Below are 17035 nucleotides of genomic sequence, written 5' to 3' on the forward strand. Positions count from 1 at the left end.
GTTGTGGGAGTGTGTGTGCATGTGTATATGTTGTGTGGGGTGCATGTATGTATGTTGTGGGAGTGTGTGTGCACATGTGTATATGTTGGGGGGGTGTGCATGTGTGTATATGTTGAGAGGGTGTGTGTGCCTGTATATTGTGGGTGGTTGCATGTGTGTATATGTTGTGGGGGGTTGTGTGCGTGTATGTTGTAGGGGTGTGTGTGCACGTGTGTGACTGGCGTGAAAACTCTACAGATCACTCTGAAGCAAAGGTGAGGTGCAGCTGGCTCTGCTGGGGTTGGAGAAAGGTTTGTGCCAAGATGGAGCACAGGCCCTGGGTCAACGCCAGGACGTCCAGAAAGGCGGGCTGATCCCTGGACATTAGCCCAGCTCCAGCAGAAGAGCCATAGAGCAACAGGGCATGACCCCACACGGGCCCTGAGGGTGCGCTTCAGGGGAGGGCTGAAGGTGGGAAGACCAGCTAAGAGACTGAGGAAGGTGTCCAGCCAGGGCCGGCTCTGGCCGGACCCTCTTTGAGATCAGGCTTTCCTAAGCCACTCCTCCCCCGTCCTCAGGGAGTCACACAGGCCTCCAGGTGAGGGCAGATGGGGCAGCCCATCTGTCCTTGGGCCTCTGAGATCCTGGTGTTGCCCCAGCAAGACCACTCTGAGGATGGGCAGAGGGGACGTCTCGAAGGTGGGCTGCAGCCACATTCCAGCAAGGACAGGAGGGGCATGACGACAGCGGGGCTGCAGCCCCTGCCTGAGTCCGTCCTGAGCTGCCCAGCGGCACCAGGAGCCCACCTGCCAGCGCTCGGGTTTGCAAAGTCCTCAGCGCTGGACCTAGTGGAGTTCCCCACCCACTGGAGCCCCAGGGTTCCTGCACGGCCACCTTTATACCCAGAGCAAGTTGGGGATGCCCCCACGGGACATGGACCAACCAGGCCACATGGTTGGCAGCTCAAGAATCCAGCACACACACGCATACACACACACACACAATTTACACATGGACATGGGCACACAGTGCTCACACATTCACAGCTCCACCCATCACACTCACACACTCACAAGTATATCAAACAGACCCCATGTGTGCCACACCTCCTGGTCAGGAAAGGCTGCAGGAAAAGGGCCCGGTGAGTTCCCAAGCCCTGCACTGTGGGACTCTTGTGCCACAGAGACCCCAGTACTCCTCACAGCCACTTGGAAGCTTCCTTGGAACAGGGGAGCAGAGCAGTGGGAAGTATCGCCGGCCCCGGTAACAGTCCCGCCTGGGTAGGACACTCCCACCCACCAGGTCCCCCTGTCCTCAACTGGTTCCCATCCCTCCCACCTGTCTGCTCACCCCATGGAGGGGGCAGACGGAGCACCCCCAGATCACTCTCCCCTGGAGGGGCAGCCGGACCCCCCTGGACCACTCACCTGCACAGCGCACACCCGCGTCCTCCTTATGCCCACAGTCTCCGCGGCCCCACGGCTCCGCCGGGCAGCCCCACAGGGAGGCCTCGCTGCCCCGGCACCCCACCTCATCCAGCCACACGGGCCCCGAGCCTGGTCCAAAGGCAGCCCCCGCCACGGCGTCCACAGCCCGGCCGCACCCCAGCTGCCGGCACACGACCTCGGCGTCCGCCAGGTCCCAGGAGTCATCACACACGGTGCCCCAGGAGCCAGCGTGCCAGAGCTCCACACGGCCCGAGCAGCGGTCCTCACCCCCACGCACGCGCAGCTCGCCCTCCTCTGCAAGAGGGGCCTGTGGTCACCGGGGGGCAGGACCCGGATGGAGAGGATGGGGAGCCGGTTGCGGGGGGAGAGGGGTACCTGGGCAGCTGCCCATTGAGGAGCAATTGAGGGCCTCCCCGGAATCCTGCGTCGCTGTCCCTGACGATCCTGTTGGATTTAAATAGCGGTTCACCAGGTGTAAATGCTCAGAGAAGCCTCAGAAGGGAACCTGTGGAGCCCAGTGAGCCCACCACCCCCAGACATGGGTGAATGGCAGCCTCTGTGGATGACCTGTCAGGACACTGAAGCTGCCTCGAGGGCCCCCAGAGTCTGCCCACCTGCAGTAGGTGGCAGGGCCTACCTGCACAGGTGATCCAGACCTCCTCTCCACGGGTGCAAGAGTGCGGGTGCCAGGGGGCTGAGGGGCACTGCCACAGCGTGGAGCTCCGCAGCCGGCGGCACTGGATGTTGTCCACCCAGGAGGTGCCCAGGCTAGTGTGCCCCGGCCTGTTCTCCAGCCAGCCCCGCTCCCCACAGCCCAGCTGCTGGCAGATGATGGACAAGGAGGCGTCCTTCAGGGCGTTACCGCACACGGCCCCCCACGTTCCGTTGTGGAACACGTCCAACCACCCAGCACAGGGCCCGGCGCCACCTCGCAGCCTCAGGGCCACTGACTCTGGAAGACAAGCCACTCGGGTCAGACAATCTCTGAAGGAGGAGGCCAAAACCAGGGGCTCCCAGCACCAACACCCATGCCAAGCTAGGGCATCTGACATCCAGCTCACATCCACCCCACATCCCCATCCACCCCCACCCAAAGACGGGAGCAGCTGCCCACAGGGAGCCAATTTAAGCCCCAGCTCTAACACTGCAATCCCTAGTAACTCCACTGACTGTAGAAACCTGTCCCTGGAAATCACTCACATACAGAATAACCCTTTTAAGCAACTGTAAAAATTCAACAACAAAAAAGGAATTAGCCCGATCTCCGAGTGTGTCACTGGCCCTGGCTGGTCAGCGCCCAAGTAGTGTCTTGTCACCCTGGGGCGGCGAAAGCCCAGGAACAAGGGGTGTGTTAAGCCGACGACAATATGACCACATAGTGGAGTAGGACACAGCCCTCTGAAAGTAAGTCAAAGGGCCCCATAATACATCAAAATACACACATGGGGATAAGCCGAGGCATTGAGGCATGAATTGCATCTGACGGGATCCTAACGAAGTGAAATAAGTTAGAAAATAAATGGCAGGAATCACACCTGTGACAGAATACAAGCGGCCACTCAGACCCCCGCCGTCCCCGCCCCTCACCGAGTGCACTCCCAGCCCTGGGTCTGGGCTGACCTCTGACCTTCCGCCAGCCAAACGCACGGGTGAGGGTGACCGGTGCGCGCTCCACGCCTGGGCCTCATGAGCGCCTGCCTGCCTCTGATCTCCCCTGGGAACCCCGCTGCTGCCAGGCGGAATCGGGACAGCAGAGTCCCCACCCCTGCCAACAGCCAGCCCCCTGCAGAGGCCTGTCCGCCAGCGAGAACCAGCAGCTGCCTGAGGAGCCCAGCGCACAGAGGAAGGAAGAGCTGCAAGCTGAAAACACAGTGGAAGTTAGACCTGCCTCCAAGGACAGAAAGACCAGACCGGCCACGAGCGAAGTGTGAAGTGGACAGCGCCTAGAGACCCTCTCCCCCGAAGCAGGACGAACGAGCAGAGCCCCCACCCCCACCAGATGAGTGCCAAGGAGCGGCCCTGGGACGGCACTCGGGTCTCAGCACCCACCTGAGCAGAGGGCACCGGCGTCCTCCTTGTGGCCGCAGTCGTGTCTGCCCCAGCCCCTCGACGGGCACCGCCACAGCGCGGCCTCGTGGCCCTCACAGGCCAGCTCGTCCATCCAGATGCGCCCGGCCCCGGCCCCGAAGTGCGCGGCCCCCGGGGCGCCGAGCGCGTGCCCGCAGCCCAGCTGCCGGCACACCACCTGGGCGTCCCGCAGGTCCCAGCCGTCGTCACACACGGTGCCCCACTCGCCCGCGTGGAGCAGCTCCACGCGCCCCGCACAGCGGCCCGGCCCCGCGGCCAGGCGCACCTGGAGGCTCCCTGCCGAGGGAGAGGCCGAGTCAGGGCGGGGGCCCCGGGAGGGCGTCCTGGGGGCTGGGCCCGCACTCACCCGAGCACACGACGCCCGCGTCCCGCGACGCCCCCGCGGACACCAGCGGGGCCGCCGACACGTTGCACCGCGTCAGGCGGGGCTCGGTGCCCGCACAGCGCACGCGGCTCAGCCCCAGGGGCACCGCCCCGCGCGCGGGCGCCGCCGCCTCGTACGCTCGCTCCGCCGCTCCGCAGCCCAGCTGCCTGCACACGACGGCCGCGCCGCGCAGGTCCCAGGCCTCGTCCAGGACGCGGCCCCACACCCCGTCCAGGGACACCTCCACGCGGCCATCGCAGCGGCTCTGCCCGTCCCTCAGCCGCAGGGCGTCGGGGAGACCTGGGGGCGGGGTGCGGGACACTGCAGGGCGGCGGGCCGGCGGGTGGGACCCGGCCCGTCCCGGGCCGAGGACGCCGCCTCCCGGCGCAGCCCTGTGCGCTCCCGGCCTCCCCTCCGGCCGCGCTCGTGCTGACCCACCTGAGCAGACGGCGGCGGCTGCGTCGCCGGGGCCACAGGCGGGCGCCCCCAGGGTGCTCACGGCGCAGCTCCACAGGTAGGGCTCTGTCCCCACGCAGTGCACCTCGTCCGGCCAGGGCGCGGAGGCCCCGCCCCCAAAGTGACCCCCCGGGGGTGTGGCCACCGCGTTCCCACAGTCCAGCTGGTGGCAGAGGACCGTGGCGTCTGCCAAGTCCCAGTGGGCCGCGCAGAGGGGCGCCCAGGCCCCCCGGACCTGGAGCTCCACGCGCCCCTCACAGGCGCTGCTGCCGTTGACCAGCCGGAACTCTGCAGGGGGAGGGGGTGTCGGCGTCGCTGCCCCCGCGGGCCCTGCTGTTTCTTCCCTTCACACCCAGGGTGGGGCTCCCGGGGCCCCTTCTCTGCCAGCTCCCCACCCGCCTCCGCGGCAGCGCCAGCACACACATGTGTGCAGGGCTCTGTGCCGCCTTGGGGTCACATCCCTCTGTCCCCAAAGCCTGCTCCCTCTCCTTCCTGCCAGCAGCCCCCCGAAGCAGCACTTCCTCAAGGGGAAGGGCTCACCTCCTGGCGGAGGCCCCTTGGAGCTGGGCCAGACGCACCCCGAGAGGGTGGGGGCGGCACAGAGGGGCCTGGCAGGGAGGGGGCAGGGCCCAGCCTCGGAGCCCCCCTCCTGGCCTCACCTGAGCACCTGAGCCCCGCATCCTGGCCGTGCCCACACCGGTGCCCCGGCTCCCGAGGGCAGAGGAAGAGCAGGGACTCGGTGCCCGCACAGCGGAAGGCCTCGGCCCACACGAGCCCCGGGCCCTGGCCGAAGTGGGCGCCCTGGGGTGTGGACACGGCCGCGCCGCACTGCAGCTCCCGGCACACCACGTGGGCAGTGGCCAGGTCCAGGTCAGCGTCACAGACGGTGCCCCAGGTCAGGCCACGCCTCACCTCCAGGCGCCCAGCACAGGAGTGCTCGCCACCCACCAGCCGGGCCTCCGTGTGTCCTGTAGGCACAGAGAGTTCACACCATCCTTCCCTCCTCAGTGTGTTCATCGGTACTCCCTCCCACCCAGGGACCCCCCGGGGCTGCCCACACCCACAGTGGTCTCTTCTTGCATCCAGTCCCTCTTACAACTTCCTGGGGCCGTTGGAGCCCCTCACTTGCCACAGCGTTGGTCCGCAGTGGTCACAGAGCAGTTGTGCCCGGCCCTCCTAGACGGCCGTGTTCGTGTTCCTCCCCCCACAGCCAGGCTGCCTCTAAGCACTTCGTGGTGGCAAGTGCCTGTGACCCTGAGGTGGCAGGTGGAGACGGGTACACCCAGTGGGCCTCCCGAGGAGCATGGGACCTGGGCTGCCAGCTTCTCGTCCCATCCAGACCAGGGAGCCCTGCGCTGTTTTGTTGGCTCAGGCAGTTGAGTGAACTCTGAAGCTGTCTGGTGTGTTTCCAATAAGCCCCAATTACAGTTGAAGTTAGCCCAGAGATTCTCAAAGCTGGCTGCACCCTCCTCATGCGGGGGGGTGTTGAAAAATCCCCTAAAGGTTCTGATGGATTCTCCCCATGAAGGGCCCAGTGGACCCCCAGAGACAGTGATCCCCCGGAGACAGTGATCCCCCTGAGACAGTGATCCCTGAGCACCACAATGCTGGTCACTGTTGCGCCTCCTGGAGAGAAGGGCAGAGAAAGGCACCAGCCGGCTGCCCTGCACCTACTCCTCCTGCTGCTCCTGTGGCTGAGGCTCTGGATGCCAAGGTCCATGAGCACAGACCTGCCACGCCCCAGCATTCACTGTGCCCCGTGGGTGAGCCTGGGCGTGCTTTCTCATCCCTCCCGCCCCTTTCTTTATTGAGGTCACTGGGGCTGAGCTTCTGTCACGAACAAGCAGGGCCTGGGCCATCGCCTGAGATCAAGGTTGGGCACAGGCCAGCCTCCTCCCACCCCACCTCACCTCCCAAAGCAGCACCCTAAACCATCCAGCTCTTCCTTTAGACACGAAACGCACTTTCAAAATTCCATCCTGCACTGATTCTTTGATGGCAAGGCCTTCAAGCGTGTGTGTGCAGCAGGAGAGCGACCACTTACATGGCTCAGGAGCCTCTCAGAAGAAAGTACTACTACCTCTGTTAGAGAACCCTGGAAAGGCCTAATCCAAGGAGGAGGACCGTGGCATTTCTGGGGAGAGTCCTCTTCCTCCCCTGGCCTCCAGGAAGCATTCCTAAAATCATGAAACACTGGGCACCAGTTCTTCATTGAGAGGTCACCCAGCTAACCCCACAAGGGGACACAGAGACCAAGAACCTCAAAAGTTACGGGCAGCCCCAGGTCAACTGGGGTTAGGCCGTGGACACCGGATCTAAAGGGTCACAGGGCTCTAAAGGATGGGAGAGCGGCCTTCTTACCCGAGCAGATCACCTCATCATTCGAGACACAAGGCTTGAAGTTTGCCCAGTCGATCTTGCAGTTCAGGACGGTTGGCTCAGAGCCCTCACAGACAACAAACTGCTGCCCCTTTCTGGGACCTTCTGTCTCTGGCAGGGGGCTGGGGGCCTGCAGCATCGAGCCACACCCCAGCTCCTTGCAGAGGACGGTGCCAGCCTCGAGGGACTGCGGGTCACAGGAGGTGAGTGTCTGGTTGGAGTGCTGCAGCCCCGGGACGCCAGCACAGGGGCTCCTTCCACCCACCAGCTTTATCACCACCTCCAGACCCCCTGCAAAGCAGGAGTGAGTGTCAGAGAAGAAAGGCAGCCATGCCACCAGCCTTGCAGGCTCACCTCTCAGGCTGCAGGGTCCTGCCTGCTCCTTGGGGACTGGGTTCTCCCTGTTTCTCACGGCCGAGCTCCCAGGCCCCCCTGCCTGGCTCCTCCACTCTGTGTCCAGAACAGTCCCCGGGAGTCCTGGCTTCGCCTCTGAGATCCTGCACCGGCCTTCCAGCACCCACCCCTGCCCTGCCACCCCCACCCACCCCGAACATTCTACCAGAGGAGGACAGGACGCTCACCTCCCCCACCCAATAAACTCCACTTGCCACTCCCGACCCCCACCTTGTCCAGGATCCCAGTCCCACCTCAGCCTTGGGCACAGAGAACCCCACCACCCATGCTCTGACCCCTGCCCCTCACTCCCGTGCCCCCCAGTCCCCCTCGTCCAGCACCCACCCCCACTTCCTGTTGATTATTCCTCTTTTCTGAAAGTCTGCACTCCCAGCCCCATCCCTGACCCCACAGCCCTGACTGAGCCTCCTTGGAAGTGCTGCCAGGTCTGCATGCGATTCCTTGCAGCCCACCCCGCCCCCCGTGCGGGTCTTCCTCCACACACACGTTCCGAGCTTACAGCTTGATGAGTATAGGCAAATGCGTCCGCGTGTAACCACCACTCAACCAAGACCCAGCCTTCCCACTCCCCGAGGGGTCGGGAGTTTGGCGAGAATCGCTTGCCTGCTGAGAGTGTCAGGCTCGGTTCCCTGCTGAAACTTTGGGCGCCTCTGAGCGCCCCTCCACCAGCCAGGCTGGACTAGCATCTCCCTGACTCCCCGACCTGTGGAGCGGGAATCTCATCGCCACTCTCGAGTCATCAGCCTGAGGGCCACATAGATGCAACTTGCCCATATGGACACTGCTCAGAGCACTGGGACGCTTCTGAGCCCGGTCCCCAGGCCACAGGCCCTTCCTGTGCTTCTGTGATAGCTGCGCACCCATGGCTGGTGGGGCCCCTTCCCTGCCCAGTGGGAGCAGGACTGCAGGGTCACCTCTTATTCCCAGGTCCAGCACAGGCCCCAGTGTGGGCATCAGAGGAAATGGGGGGTAGGGGCAGCCCTTACCCATGCACATCACAGCTGGCACCCAGTCGTGCGGACAGGGCCGAGGGCCCCAGGCACCCAGAGCGCACTCCTGGATGGAGGACTCGTTGCCCTGGCAGGTCAGGCCGTGCAGCCAGGGCTGAGCCATGATCTCAGGGCCCGGGACCTCCTTGGGGGCACCCAAGGGGGCCCCACAGTCCAGCTCCCTGCAGACCACTGCGGCCTCCGGGAAGCCCCAGGTGTCTGTGCATGCGGTACCCAGCTGGCCCTGGTGGCGGAGCAGCAGGATCCCGTTGCAGCGGGTGATGTGAAGGAAGATGGTCAGCTGCTCCTCAGGGGCTGCTCCTGTGGGAGATGCAGACTCCGGTCAAACAGCACCATGCAGACTCTGCCCCCAGACCAGAGGGGTCTTTCCAGGAGCCCAGAAACAGGTCCCCCAGAGGCCCACAGTCCTTTCATGGGAAAAGTACAAACCTGTTCTGAGTGAGCTCCTAACACCCCCAGCAGCACTGACCGTTTCGGGGCCTCCGGGCTGGCCATGCTGGGGTCCTCCTCCCCACCCCCGATGCCTGCATCTTCATCATGAAGGTGCTGCAGAAGGAGCCCCAGGGCATCTGCCCCAACTCGGTCTGGATCCCTGGGGCCTTGGGCCTCTGAAGCAGCATCCAGGCCCTTCTTTCCAAACCTCAAGGCTGCCACCTCCACCCCCAAGAGGACAAGGGGGCTCTGAGAGCCCACCACGGGGCAGGCGAGGACCAGGCCACCGTGACCACCCTCCCAGGGCTTTCCTAGCAGGAGAGGGGAGGGACTCATGGTTCCTGATCCTCCTGGAAAAAGGCAGGACATGGCTCGAGGTGGCTGGGGAAGCACGGGGACCTCATGAGGGCAGGCTGGGTTGGCTTGTGGGATGGTGCTCAGGCCCAGGTGAGGGTCAGGGAGAGGGGGCAGGTAGGTGAGCATCCAGAGACCCCAGGTGTGGGAGGGACCAGCAGCAAGGGGCCAGAGCAGGGCACAGCACCGTCTACACTGCTCCCAGGGCAGAGGGCCCATCCTCCCTGCCTGCCCATCAAGGCCACCAAAAACCTGCTCATGCTCCTTCACCCAGCTCTCCAGAGGTGGCAGGTGCACACTCGCACACTCACACACATGTATGCACAATCGCCTGCACACTTGAGAGGATTCAGAATCCCCTCTGTCCCTGTCCTGACTCAGAGGATAAAATCCCTCCCGAGGGGCTCACTGCCTGACCAGGGCAGCCGTGTGGCCAGAACCCACCTGCAGCAAGACCAGAGTGAGGGCCAGCCCCACCCTGGCTCCGGTGAGAGGAAGGCCCGGCAGTGGCGACAGCTGGAGGAATGCCCGCCTCTCCCAGGTGGTGTGTCAGGGCACCTGTGTGTTTCCTAACAAGGCCGCAGCCGGAAGATAGGGCTGGGACACACAGCTTATGCAGGACACCTCTATGGACAGGAGCATCCCCCCCGCAGTCCCAGCCCAGAGAAGGGCAGGGAGAGTCAGCCAGGTCAGGATGTGGGGTCAGGGCAAAGCCGGCTGGGGCCACCGCTTGGCACCGTGGAGGCCTTAGGGGATTTCCTTGACATGAGAGGAGACTGGCTATCAGTCTGAGACTCAGAGAAGGAAGACTGAAGGGCTGCTGGGAGACCAGAGAGGCCAAGAGAGAAAGGTTAGGAACGGAGGGAAGCAAAGCTAAACCCGACCCCCTCCCCACCTCGCAGACCCTCCATGGCTCCAGGCCCCTGCACAGAGGGAGGAGGGGAGCTCCTGAGCCCCTTGGACCAGATGCTGGAAGCTTCGTGGGGGTGGCAGGGTGTGCGTGGGGGCGACGGACAAAGTGGGGAACGGGAGGTGGTGAGATGGACAGTGTTGGAGGAGATCCCAGACAAAGCACCCACGGTGGTATTTTTACCAACAAACTGTATTTTTAAATCATTCTACACGGTAAAACATCTCAGGAATCATGATTAGTCACGAATGTCAGAACTGAGGCTGGACCCCTGGCACAGGGCATGGGAGCCCATTCCAGCCATACCCAGGGCCGAGCAAGGCCCACCCTTCCCAAGTCAGCCCATCTGCGCTGCCCCTGGAGCAGGAGCAAGACACTCACCTGGGGGAGCAGCCTGGAGGATGAGCACAAGGGGCCCAAGGCCCAGGAGGCAGAGAAGGAGCCTCATGGAGCCGCCTGCCCAGCTGCCAAAGTGAACGCCCCGGGGCTGGGCCTCTGCAGTACAGGCAGAGGCTGGGGCGAAGGGGCCAATGAGGGCCCAGAACTCATCAGTGGCTGCACCTGTGATGCTGCACACACAGGCAGCCAGTGGGCTGCACAGCCCCGCACACCCCCGTTACCCTGTACGAGCAAGGAGGGCGGCCCCGGGCGGTGCCTCCATCTGGACAAGCATGCCTCTGGGCAGAAGGTGCGGCTGCACAGGCCTCAGGGGGCTGCCCCGGTCACTGGGAGGTGTGCAGCTCTGGGTGCCTGGCACCATTAGGGTGCAGGTGGGCGAGGTCCCTGTGCCCAGGACAACACCAAGCCACAACCTGGAAAGGCAGCTCCGTGCCCAGCGAGTTACCTGAAGTGGGCGTTCCTCAGCCCAGGTGGCGCGGCGGCGGGTGCAGGCTGACAGTGGGGGCACAGGGGAGACAGCACGCCTCCAGGCAGGGACGCTAGGAGTGGGCACTGCACCAGTGGGAGGGGGCTTCAGGAGACCCAGGGAGGCTGCCACCCTAAGTCGAGTGGTCAGGGAAGACGCGGTAATAAGGACCTGAAGAACGGAGCTGGAGAGTGTCATAGGGAAAAGCTTCTGGAGCAGAGGGAGCCGGTGTCAAGGCCCTGGGGTGGGAGAACCTTGCCTGGTCCTGCAGCAGCCGGGGGCCCTGGGGCTGGGGCAGGGCAGGGGCAGGAGAAGGCACACGGAGATGACTGACCTCCACCCGGGGGACAGGAGCCCCAGGGGGCCTGAGAGGACATGAACAGTGTGACCCTCACTCTCGGGTTGGCAGGGGAGAGACTGCAGGGAAACGGTCTAGGAGGGCAGGCAGGGGCCCTGGCCAGGGCTGGGCAGGGTCATGGCAGGAAGGGCCCTTTTGCAAGTGAAACTGACCACATCCACCAGATGTGACGGGGGAAGAATCGCAGGTGGACCCAGGGACTGAAGGAGCAGAGGTGAACTACAGCCAGAGACAGGCTGCTTTTGATACGAGGTTGAATTTTTCAAAGATAAGATTATTTGTGTTTGCACTTCGTTCAGTCACTTTAGTTGTATCCGATTCTTTCCGACCCCATGGATTGTAGCCCGCCAGGCTCTGTCCGTAGGATTTTCCAGGTAAGAATACTGGAGTGGGTTGCCATGCCCTCCTCCAGGGGATCTTCGCACCCAGGGACTGAACCCCCATCTTCTGCGTCTCCTGCACTGAAGGTGGATTCTTTACCAGTGAGCCACTGGGGAAGCCCAACATTAAATTTACCAAGATATAATTAACATACCATAAAATTCGCCATCTGAAACTAAAATGCAGTGGCTTTTAGTATATTCACAGCACCATTTAATTCCCGAACACTTTGTCACCCCGAAAGGAAACCGCGTGCCCACTGGCCGTCACTCCCCAGCCCCTCTCCTCGCTCTCAGCCCCGCCACTCGCCTGGCCTCTGCCCCCGGATTCGCCGAGTCTGCCTGTTTCTCACAAATGGAATCAGGCAGCACGTAGCTTTCCTGTCTGTCGTTGAGCTTCGTGTGTTCAGGGATCATCCCTACTGTGTCTGTGCCAGGCCTGTCTTCCTTTTACGGCTGAGCAGCATTCCATTGGGTGGATGGGCCCCCCTCCCAACTGTCAGTTAATGGACACTTCCGGGTGTCTTCCGGGTGTTGTGAATAATGCTGCTGGGGGTGTTTGTGCACAAGTCACTGTATGAATGCACATTTCCACTTCTCCTGGGTGTGCACCTGGGAATGTAACCGCTGTGTCACGGCTGACCTGAGGCGGCCTCTGAGGCTGGAGGACTGCCTCCCAGAGCAGCTGCACTGCTCACATTGCTGTAGCGCCGCATTTTGAGAAACTCAGAAGGACAACGCAGATAGTGGAGCGCGGTTCATTACACAGGCGGGCCCAAGGCAGAGTCTCCTCGCAAGAGTTCTGCTGCTGCTAAGTCGCTTCAGTCGTGTCCAACTCTGTGCGACCCCACAGACGGCAGCCCACCAGGCTTCCCTGTCCCTGGGATTCTCCAGGCAAGAACACTGGAGTGGGTTGCCATTTCCTTCTCCATCCGAAGAGTTCAGGAAAGGTCAAAAGGAGACACCGCGGGTCCATCCACTTCCCAGAATCCCTCTCGCCGGCATCCATCTTGGCTGAGCGATCATTCTGACTCAGAGTCCTTCCTGGCGGCGCACGCATGGCTCAGCCAAGATGGATGCTGGCGAGAGGGATTCTGGGAAGTGGACGGACCCGCGGTGTCTCCTTTTGACCTTTCCCGAACTCTTCTGCTTGGTGGTGGCTTCTTAGTTCCGTATTCCTTACCAGGACCTCCTGTCATAAAACAACTCATGCAAATGGTTAGGGTTAGGGTTAGGGTTAGTTACTAGAGAGCCTGGCCAGGGTGGGCAGTTTCAGTCAGTGTGCTTCCCCTAACACTCTTAGCCAAGGACCCCAACCAGTTTTTGTGAAAACTTTATATACCTTAAGTGTACGTGTCCAAACCCACCTCCCCAAATTCCCTGACACAAGTCTGAACAAAGGAAAAGAAAGATACAATCAAAGTTAACCCGTGATTCATACGCCTTAAGCCTAGGTAGTTAACAGTGGACAATTATCAACAGGCCTGTGGTCATACCCAATAAGCATAATAGAATTTATGATTCTATTCAGTTACACAGATAATTAGGGTATTCTTTTAGGCAACAGAGAGTCTAGGTAGGAGCCCTGGGGCTCTTCCTTCCGGGGGCCTGGTTTTCCAGGTGGTATGTCGTTTCCATGCATACTGGGCATAGAGCTCAAAGTCCACAGTCCGGCCCAAGATGGAGTCCTGCTTTCAAGACGGAGCCTGTTCTGTCTGTTTCCTCCTTCATCATGTCTGCCTCCCGAGTGTGAGGGCTCTGACTTCTCCGTCTCCTCGCTGACACTTGTTAGTGCCCCCGCAGTGGGTGCGCGGTGGAGTCTCCCTGTGGCCTTGCGTTTCCTCTCTGGCTGACGACGCTGAGCATATTTTCATGCTCTTGTTGCCCATCAGCACATCTTCTTTGGCGAAATGTCTATTCAGATCTTCCACCTAACTTGGAACGGGGTTATCTTTTCATTGATACGTTGTAAGAGTTCTTTACATTTTCTGGACATTTGACTCTTATTAGATATATAATTTTCAGATATTTTCTTCTATTCCAAAGGTTACCTTTTCACTTTCTTGATATTGTCCTTTGATGCATAAAAGCTTTTAATTTTGATGAAACTCAATACACCTTTTTTCTTGGTTGTTTATCCTTTGGGTGTCATTTCTAAGAAACCACTAAGTCAAGGTCATGAAGATTTATCCCTATGTTTTCCCTAAGAGTTTTATGATTTAACTTTTAAATTTAAGTCTTTGATGTGTTTTTTCTTTTTTCTTAAATTTATTTCTTTATTTTAAATGAAACAAAGATGAATATTTTTAATGATAAAAGGTACAATTCACAAAGAAGATAGACATCATAAACCATTACACACCTTAACAACAAAGAAACAAAGATACATAAAGCAAAAATAAGAAGAAATACAAGGGAAAATAAAAGTACATAATCATAGTGAAACATATTAACATTTCTCTGAGAATGTTTTATCAAGCACAGGAAAAATAAGAATAGGAGCATCTTGAATGATATTGAGAGGGTAACCGGCAGGAAGGCCAGGGGTCTCCAAATGGAGGAGACAGGCTGCGAGTGTCAGGCATTTTTTATCTCTCTCTTAAGTGGCAGGAGGAAACAAACTAATGTTAGATTTTTTTCCTCATCTCTATACAAATTTAAAAAGAGGTTTCTCTTAAAATTCTGTGTTGCCATAACGACACCTGGGTCCACCTGAACTTAACTTTTCTCAAACCTTGAAGTAACCGATTTTCTTATGGAAATGTTTGTCTTCAACCACGTCAATGAGCCATGTATTCTGTCTTCAGGTCGTTTCTGACTAAGACCCAGAACAGACTTCACAAACCAGTATGTTTTTTACTCACGCAAATGTTCTCTTAAGCTATGTTAATGAGACTGATTGAACCAGAGATCAAATTGCCAACATCTGTTGGATCTTCAAAAAAGCAAGAGAGTTCCAGAAAATCATCTATTTCTGCTTTATTGACTATGCCAAAACCTTTGACTGTGTAGATCACCACAAACTGTGGAAAATTCTGCAAGAGATGGGAATACCAGACCACCTGAACTGCCTCTTGAGAAATCTGTATGCAGGTCAGGAAGCAACAGTTAGAACTGGACATGGAACAATAGACTGGTTCCAAATAGGAAAAGGAGTATGTCAAGGCTGTATATTGTCACCCTGCTTATTTAACTTCTATGCAGAGTACATCATGAGAAACTCTGGGCTGGATGAACCACAGGCTGGAATCCAGATTGCCAGGAGAAATATCAATAACCTCAGATATGCAGATGACACCACCCTTATGGATGAAAGTGAAGAACTAAAGAGCCTCTTGATGAAAGTGAAACAGGAGACTGAAAAGGTTGGCTTAAAGCTCAACATTCAGAAAACTAAGATCATGGCATCTGGTCCCATCACTTCATGGCCAATAGATGGAGAAACAGTGAAAACAGTGGCTGACTTTATTTTGGGGGCTCCAAAATCACTGCAGATAGTGATTGCAGCCATGAAATTAAAAGATGCTTATTTCTTGGGAAAAAAAGTTATGACTAAACTAGACAGCATATTCAAAAGCAGAGACATTACTTTGCCAACAAAGGTCCATCTAGTCAAGGCTATGGTTTTTCCAGTAGTCATGTATGGATGTGAGAGTTGGACTATAAAGAAAGCTGAGTGCTGAAGAATTGATGCTTTTGAACTGTGGTGTTGAAGAAGACTCTTGAGAGTCCCTTGGGTTGCAAGGAGATCCAACCAGTCCATCCTAAAAGAGATCAGTCCTGAATATTCATTGGAAGGACTGACACTGAAGCTGAAACTCCAGTACTTTGGCCACTGCTGGGGACCAGCCCTGGCTGATCCAGGGTATTCGAAGGAGAGACGGCGTAGGCGAAGATCAGGAAACAACTGCTTAATTAAACGTTAATTAAGGATATAAACAGTAATAGAATAAGGATAGCTCAGTGAGGAAATTCAGTGGAGAAAAGAGGCTGAAATAAGGATAGCTCAGTGAGGAAATTCAGTGGAGAAAAGAGGCTGAATAATTCAGCCAGAAGGTAAGAGAAAGAATGACATGGTGAGACCAAATTTCAGTGAACAAGGCCCACACTTTATTTTCCAAAGTAGTTTTTATACCTTAAGTTATGCATAGAGGATAATGGGGGAAGGGGTAGAGTCAGGCAGCAAGCCAGGCTTTCTTCCTGCAAACTTATCATATGCAAAAGCTTAGGTGATTTACATCATCTTCTGGCCCGGAGGCCTGTTAACATTTTAAGACCCTTTCTTCAGAAAACTTATTTTTCTCTAAAGGTGATTGGTCAGGAGCCACCCTCCAAAAGCATTAGATAAAGTTGCATTCCTACAGAGCAAAGGTGTGGTGGGCTATAACAAGAAAAAGAATTAACTCAAGGGTCCCAGGTTACAAACATTAAAGCTACTACTTACACCAATTATATTAATCAATACACTGCCAGGGACACAGCAGGTAAGGGATATGGAAACTTAGCAGCAAACATTGGCCCAACAAGTGAAAATCCCTTCACCAATACAATTTCTAATCAATCTTTTTAACTACTCAAAAGAATCTGTGTTTAGACAGTTTAGAACATCTCCTGCCTCTCACAGTTGGGAGGCTCTGAACAATCACATGTGGCCGGAAAAACCTATTCAGGCAGGCTAGAGGATTTCCAAAGGAGTTTGTAGGTTGAAACACTGTCACACGCAGCAATTATTAACTGGAGCTGTAAGCTAACTCTTTTTTCAGAGAGGTAGTGGGGGACAGCCCCCCGTAAAGTCAGAGGTGTAGGTGAAAGCACAAAGCAGAAAGTAGGCAGACTCTGGTTTTGGGTGTAAATGCTCGAGAATTTCCAGGGGGACTCCTGAGGCTCGATCCCGCCTTTGCGTGTGCCGAGCCTCCTTCCTCATGACCTTTGTCATGGGCGGAGCTCCTCACGCTGGCTACCGGCAGTGATAGAATTCCAGTTGAGCTATTCCAGATCCTGAAAAGTGCTGCACTCAATATGCAATATGCACTCAATATGCAATATGCCGGCCCGGCAGGCCACCAGATGCAAAGAAATGACTCATAGGAAACAACCCTGAAACTGAGAAAGATTGAAGGCAGGAGGAGAAGGAAATGACAGAGGATGAGGTGGTTGGATGGCATCACTGACTCAACAGACATGAGTTTTAGTAAACCCCAGGAGTTGGTGATGGACAGGGAGGCTTGGTGTGCTGCAGTCCATGGGGTCGCAAAGAATCAGACATGACTGAGCAACTGAACTGAACTGAAATTTATGAGACTGTATTTGCTTGGAAACCTGCCTTTCTTCAAGATTCATGTCAATCATTTTATGGCCCAGGACAACTCACCTTGTGCCAATGTTATCTCAAAATGCATGTTGTGGGTGAGGGGCCTGGTGCCAGTCTCTGAGTTTTGAGACATTTCCTTTCTCTAATTAGCAGCCTGCTAATAGCTATGAAACATCTGGCTAAAGACTAGCAGGGGGCACTATTTCTGCCCGCTTCTGATGTCTATGTAAGAAGCTGTCTCTATCTCTTTTATACTTTAAACTTTAATAAAACTTTATCACACAAAA

The 17035-nt window shown here is 57.5% G+C and overlaps 2 protein-coding genes across 2 annotated transcripts in view; both read right to left on the bottom strand.

The window, feature by feature from the left end:
- Nucleotides 1-238: 238 nt before the first annotated feature.
- LOC138985770 (scavenger receptor cysteine-rich domain-containing protein SCART1-like) lies at nucleotides 239-12153 on the bottom strand. Its single transcript, XM_070363238.1, is given in 16 exon segments — nucleotides 239-420; nucleotides 1407-1721; nucleotides 1803-1871; nucleotides 2084-2239; nucleotides 2242-2379; nucleotides 3477-3735; nucleotides 3737-4179; nucleotides 4318-4623; nucleotides 4995-5303; nucleotides 6697-7005; nucleotides 8115-8438; nucleotides 8654-8881; nucleotides 10216-10403; nucleotides 10455-10511; nucleotides 10679-10772; nucleotides 12081-12153. Coding segments are annotated over 16 exon segments (3450 nt in total).
- A 3686-nt stretch (nucleotides 12154-15839) lies between these two features.
- LOC106700651 (uncharacterized) overlaps nucleotides 15840-17035 on the bottom strand; it is a 194254-nt gene continuing 193058 nt past the window's right edge. Inside the window, exon 3 of the mRNA XM_070363442.1 lies at nucleotides 15840-16364. The gene's annotated coding sequence lies outside the window, so the exon portion shown is untranslated. The remainder of the gene's footprint in view (nucleotides 16365-17035) is intronic.

Source organism: Bos mutus, chromosome 26 (assembly GCF_027580195.1).
Source record: "Bos mutus isolate GX-2022 chromosome 26, NWIPB_WYAK_1.1, whole genome shotgun sequence".
Lineage (NCBI taxonomy): Eukaryota > Metazoa > Chordata > Mammalia > Artiodactyla > Bovidae > Bos > Bos mutus.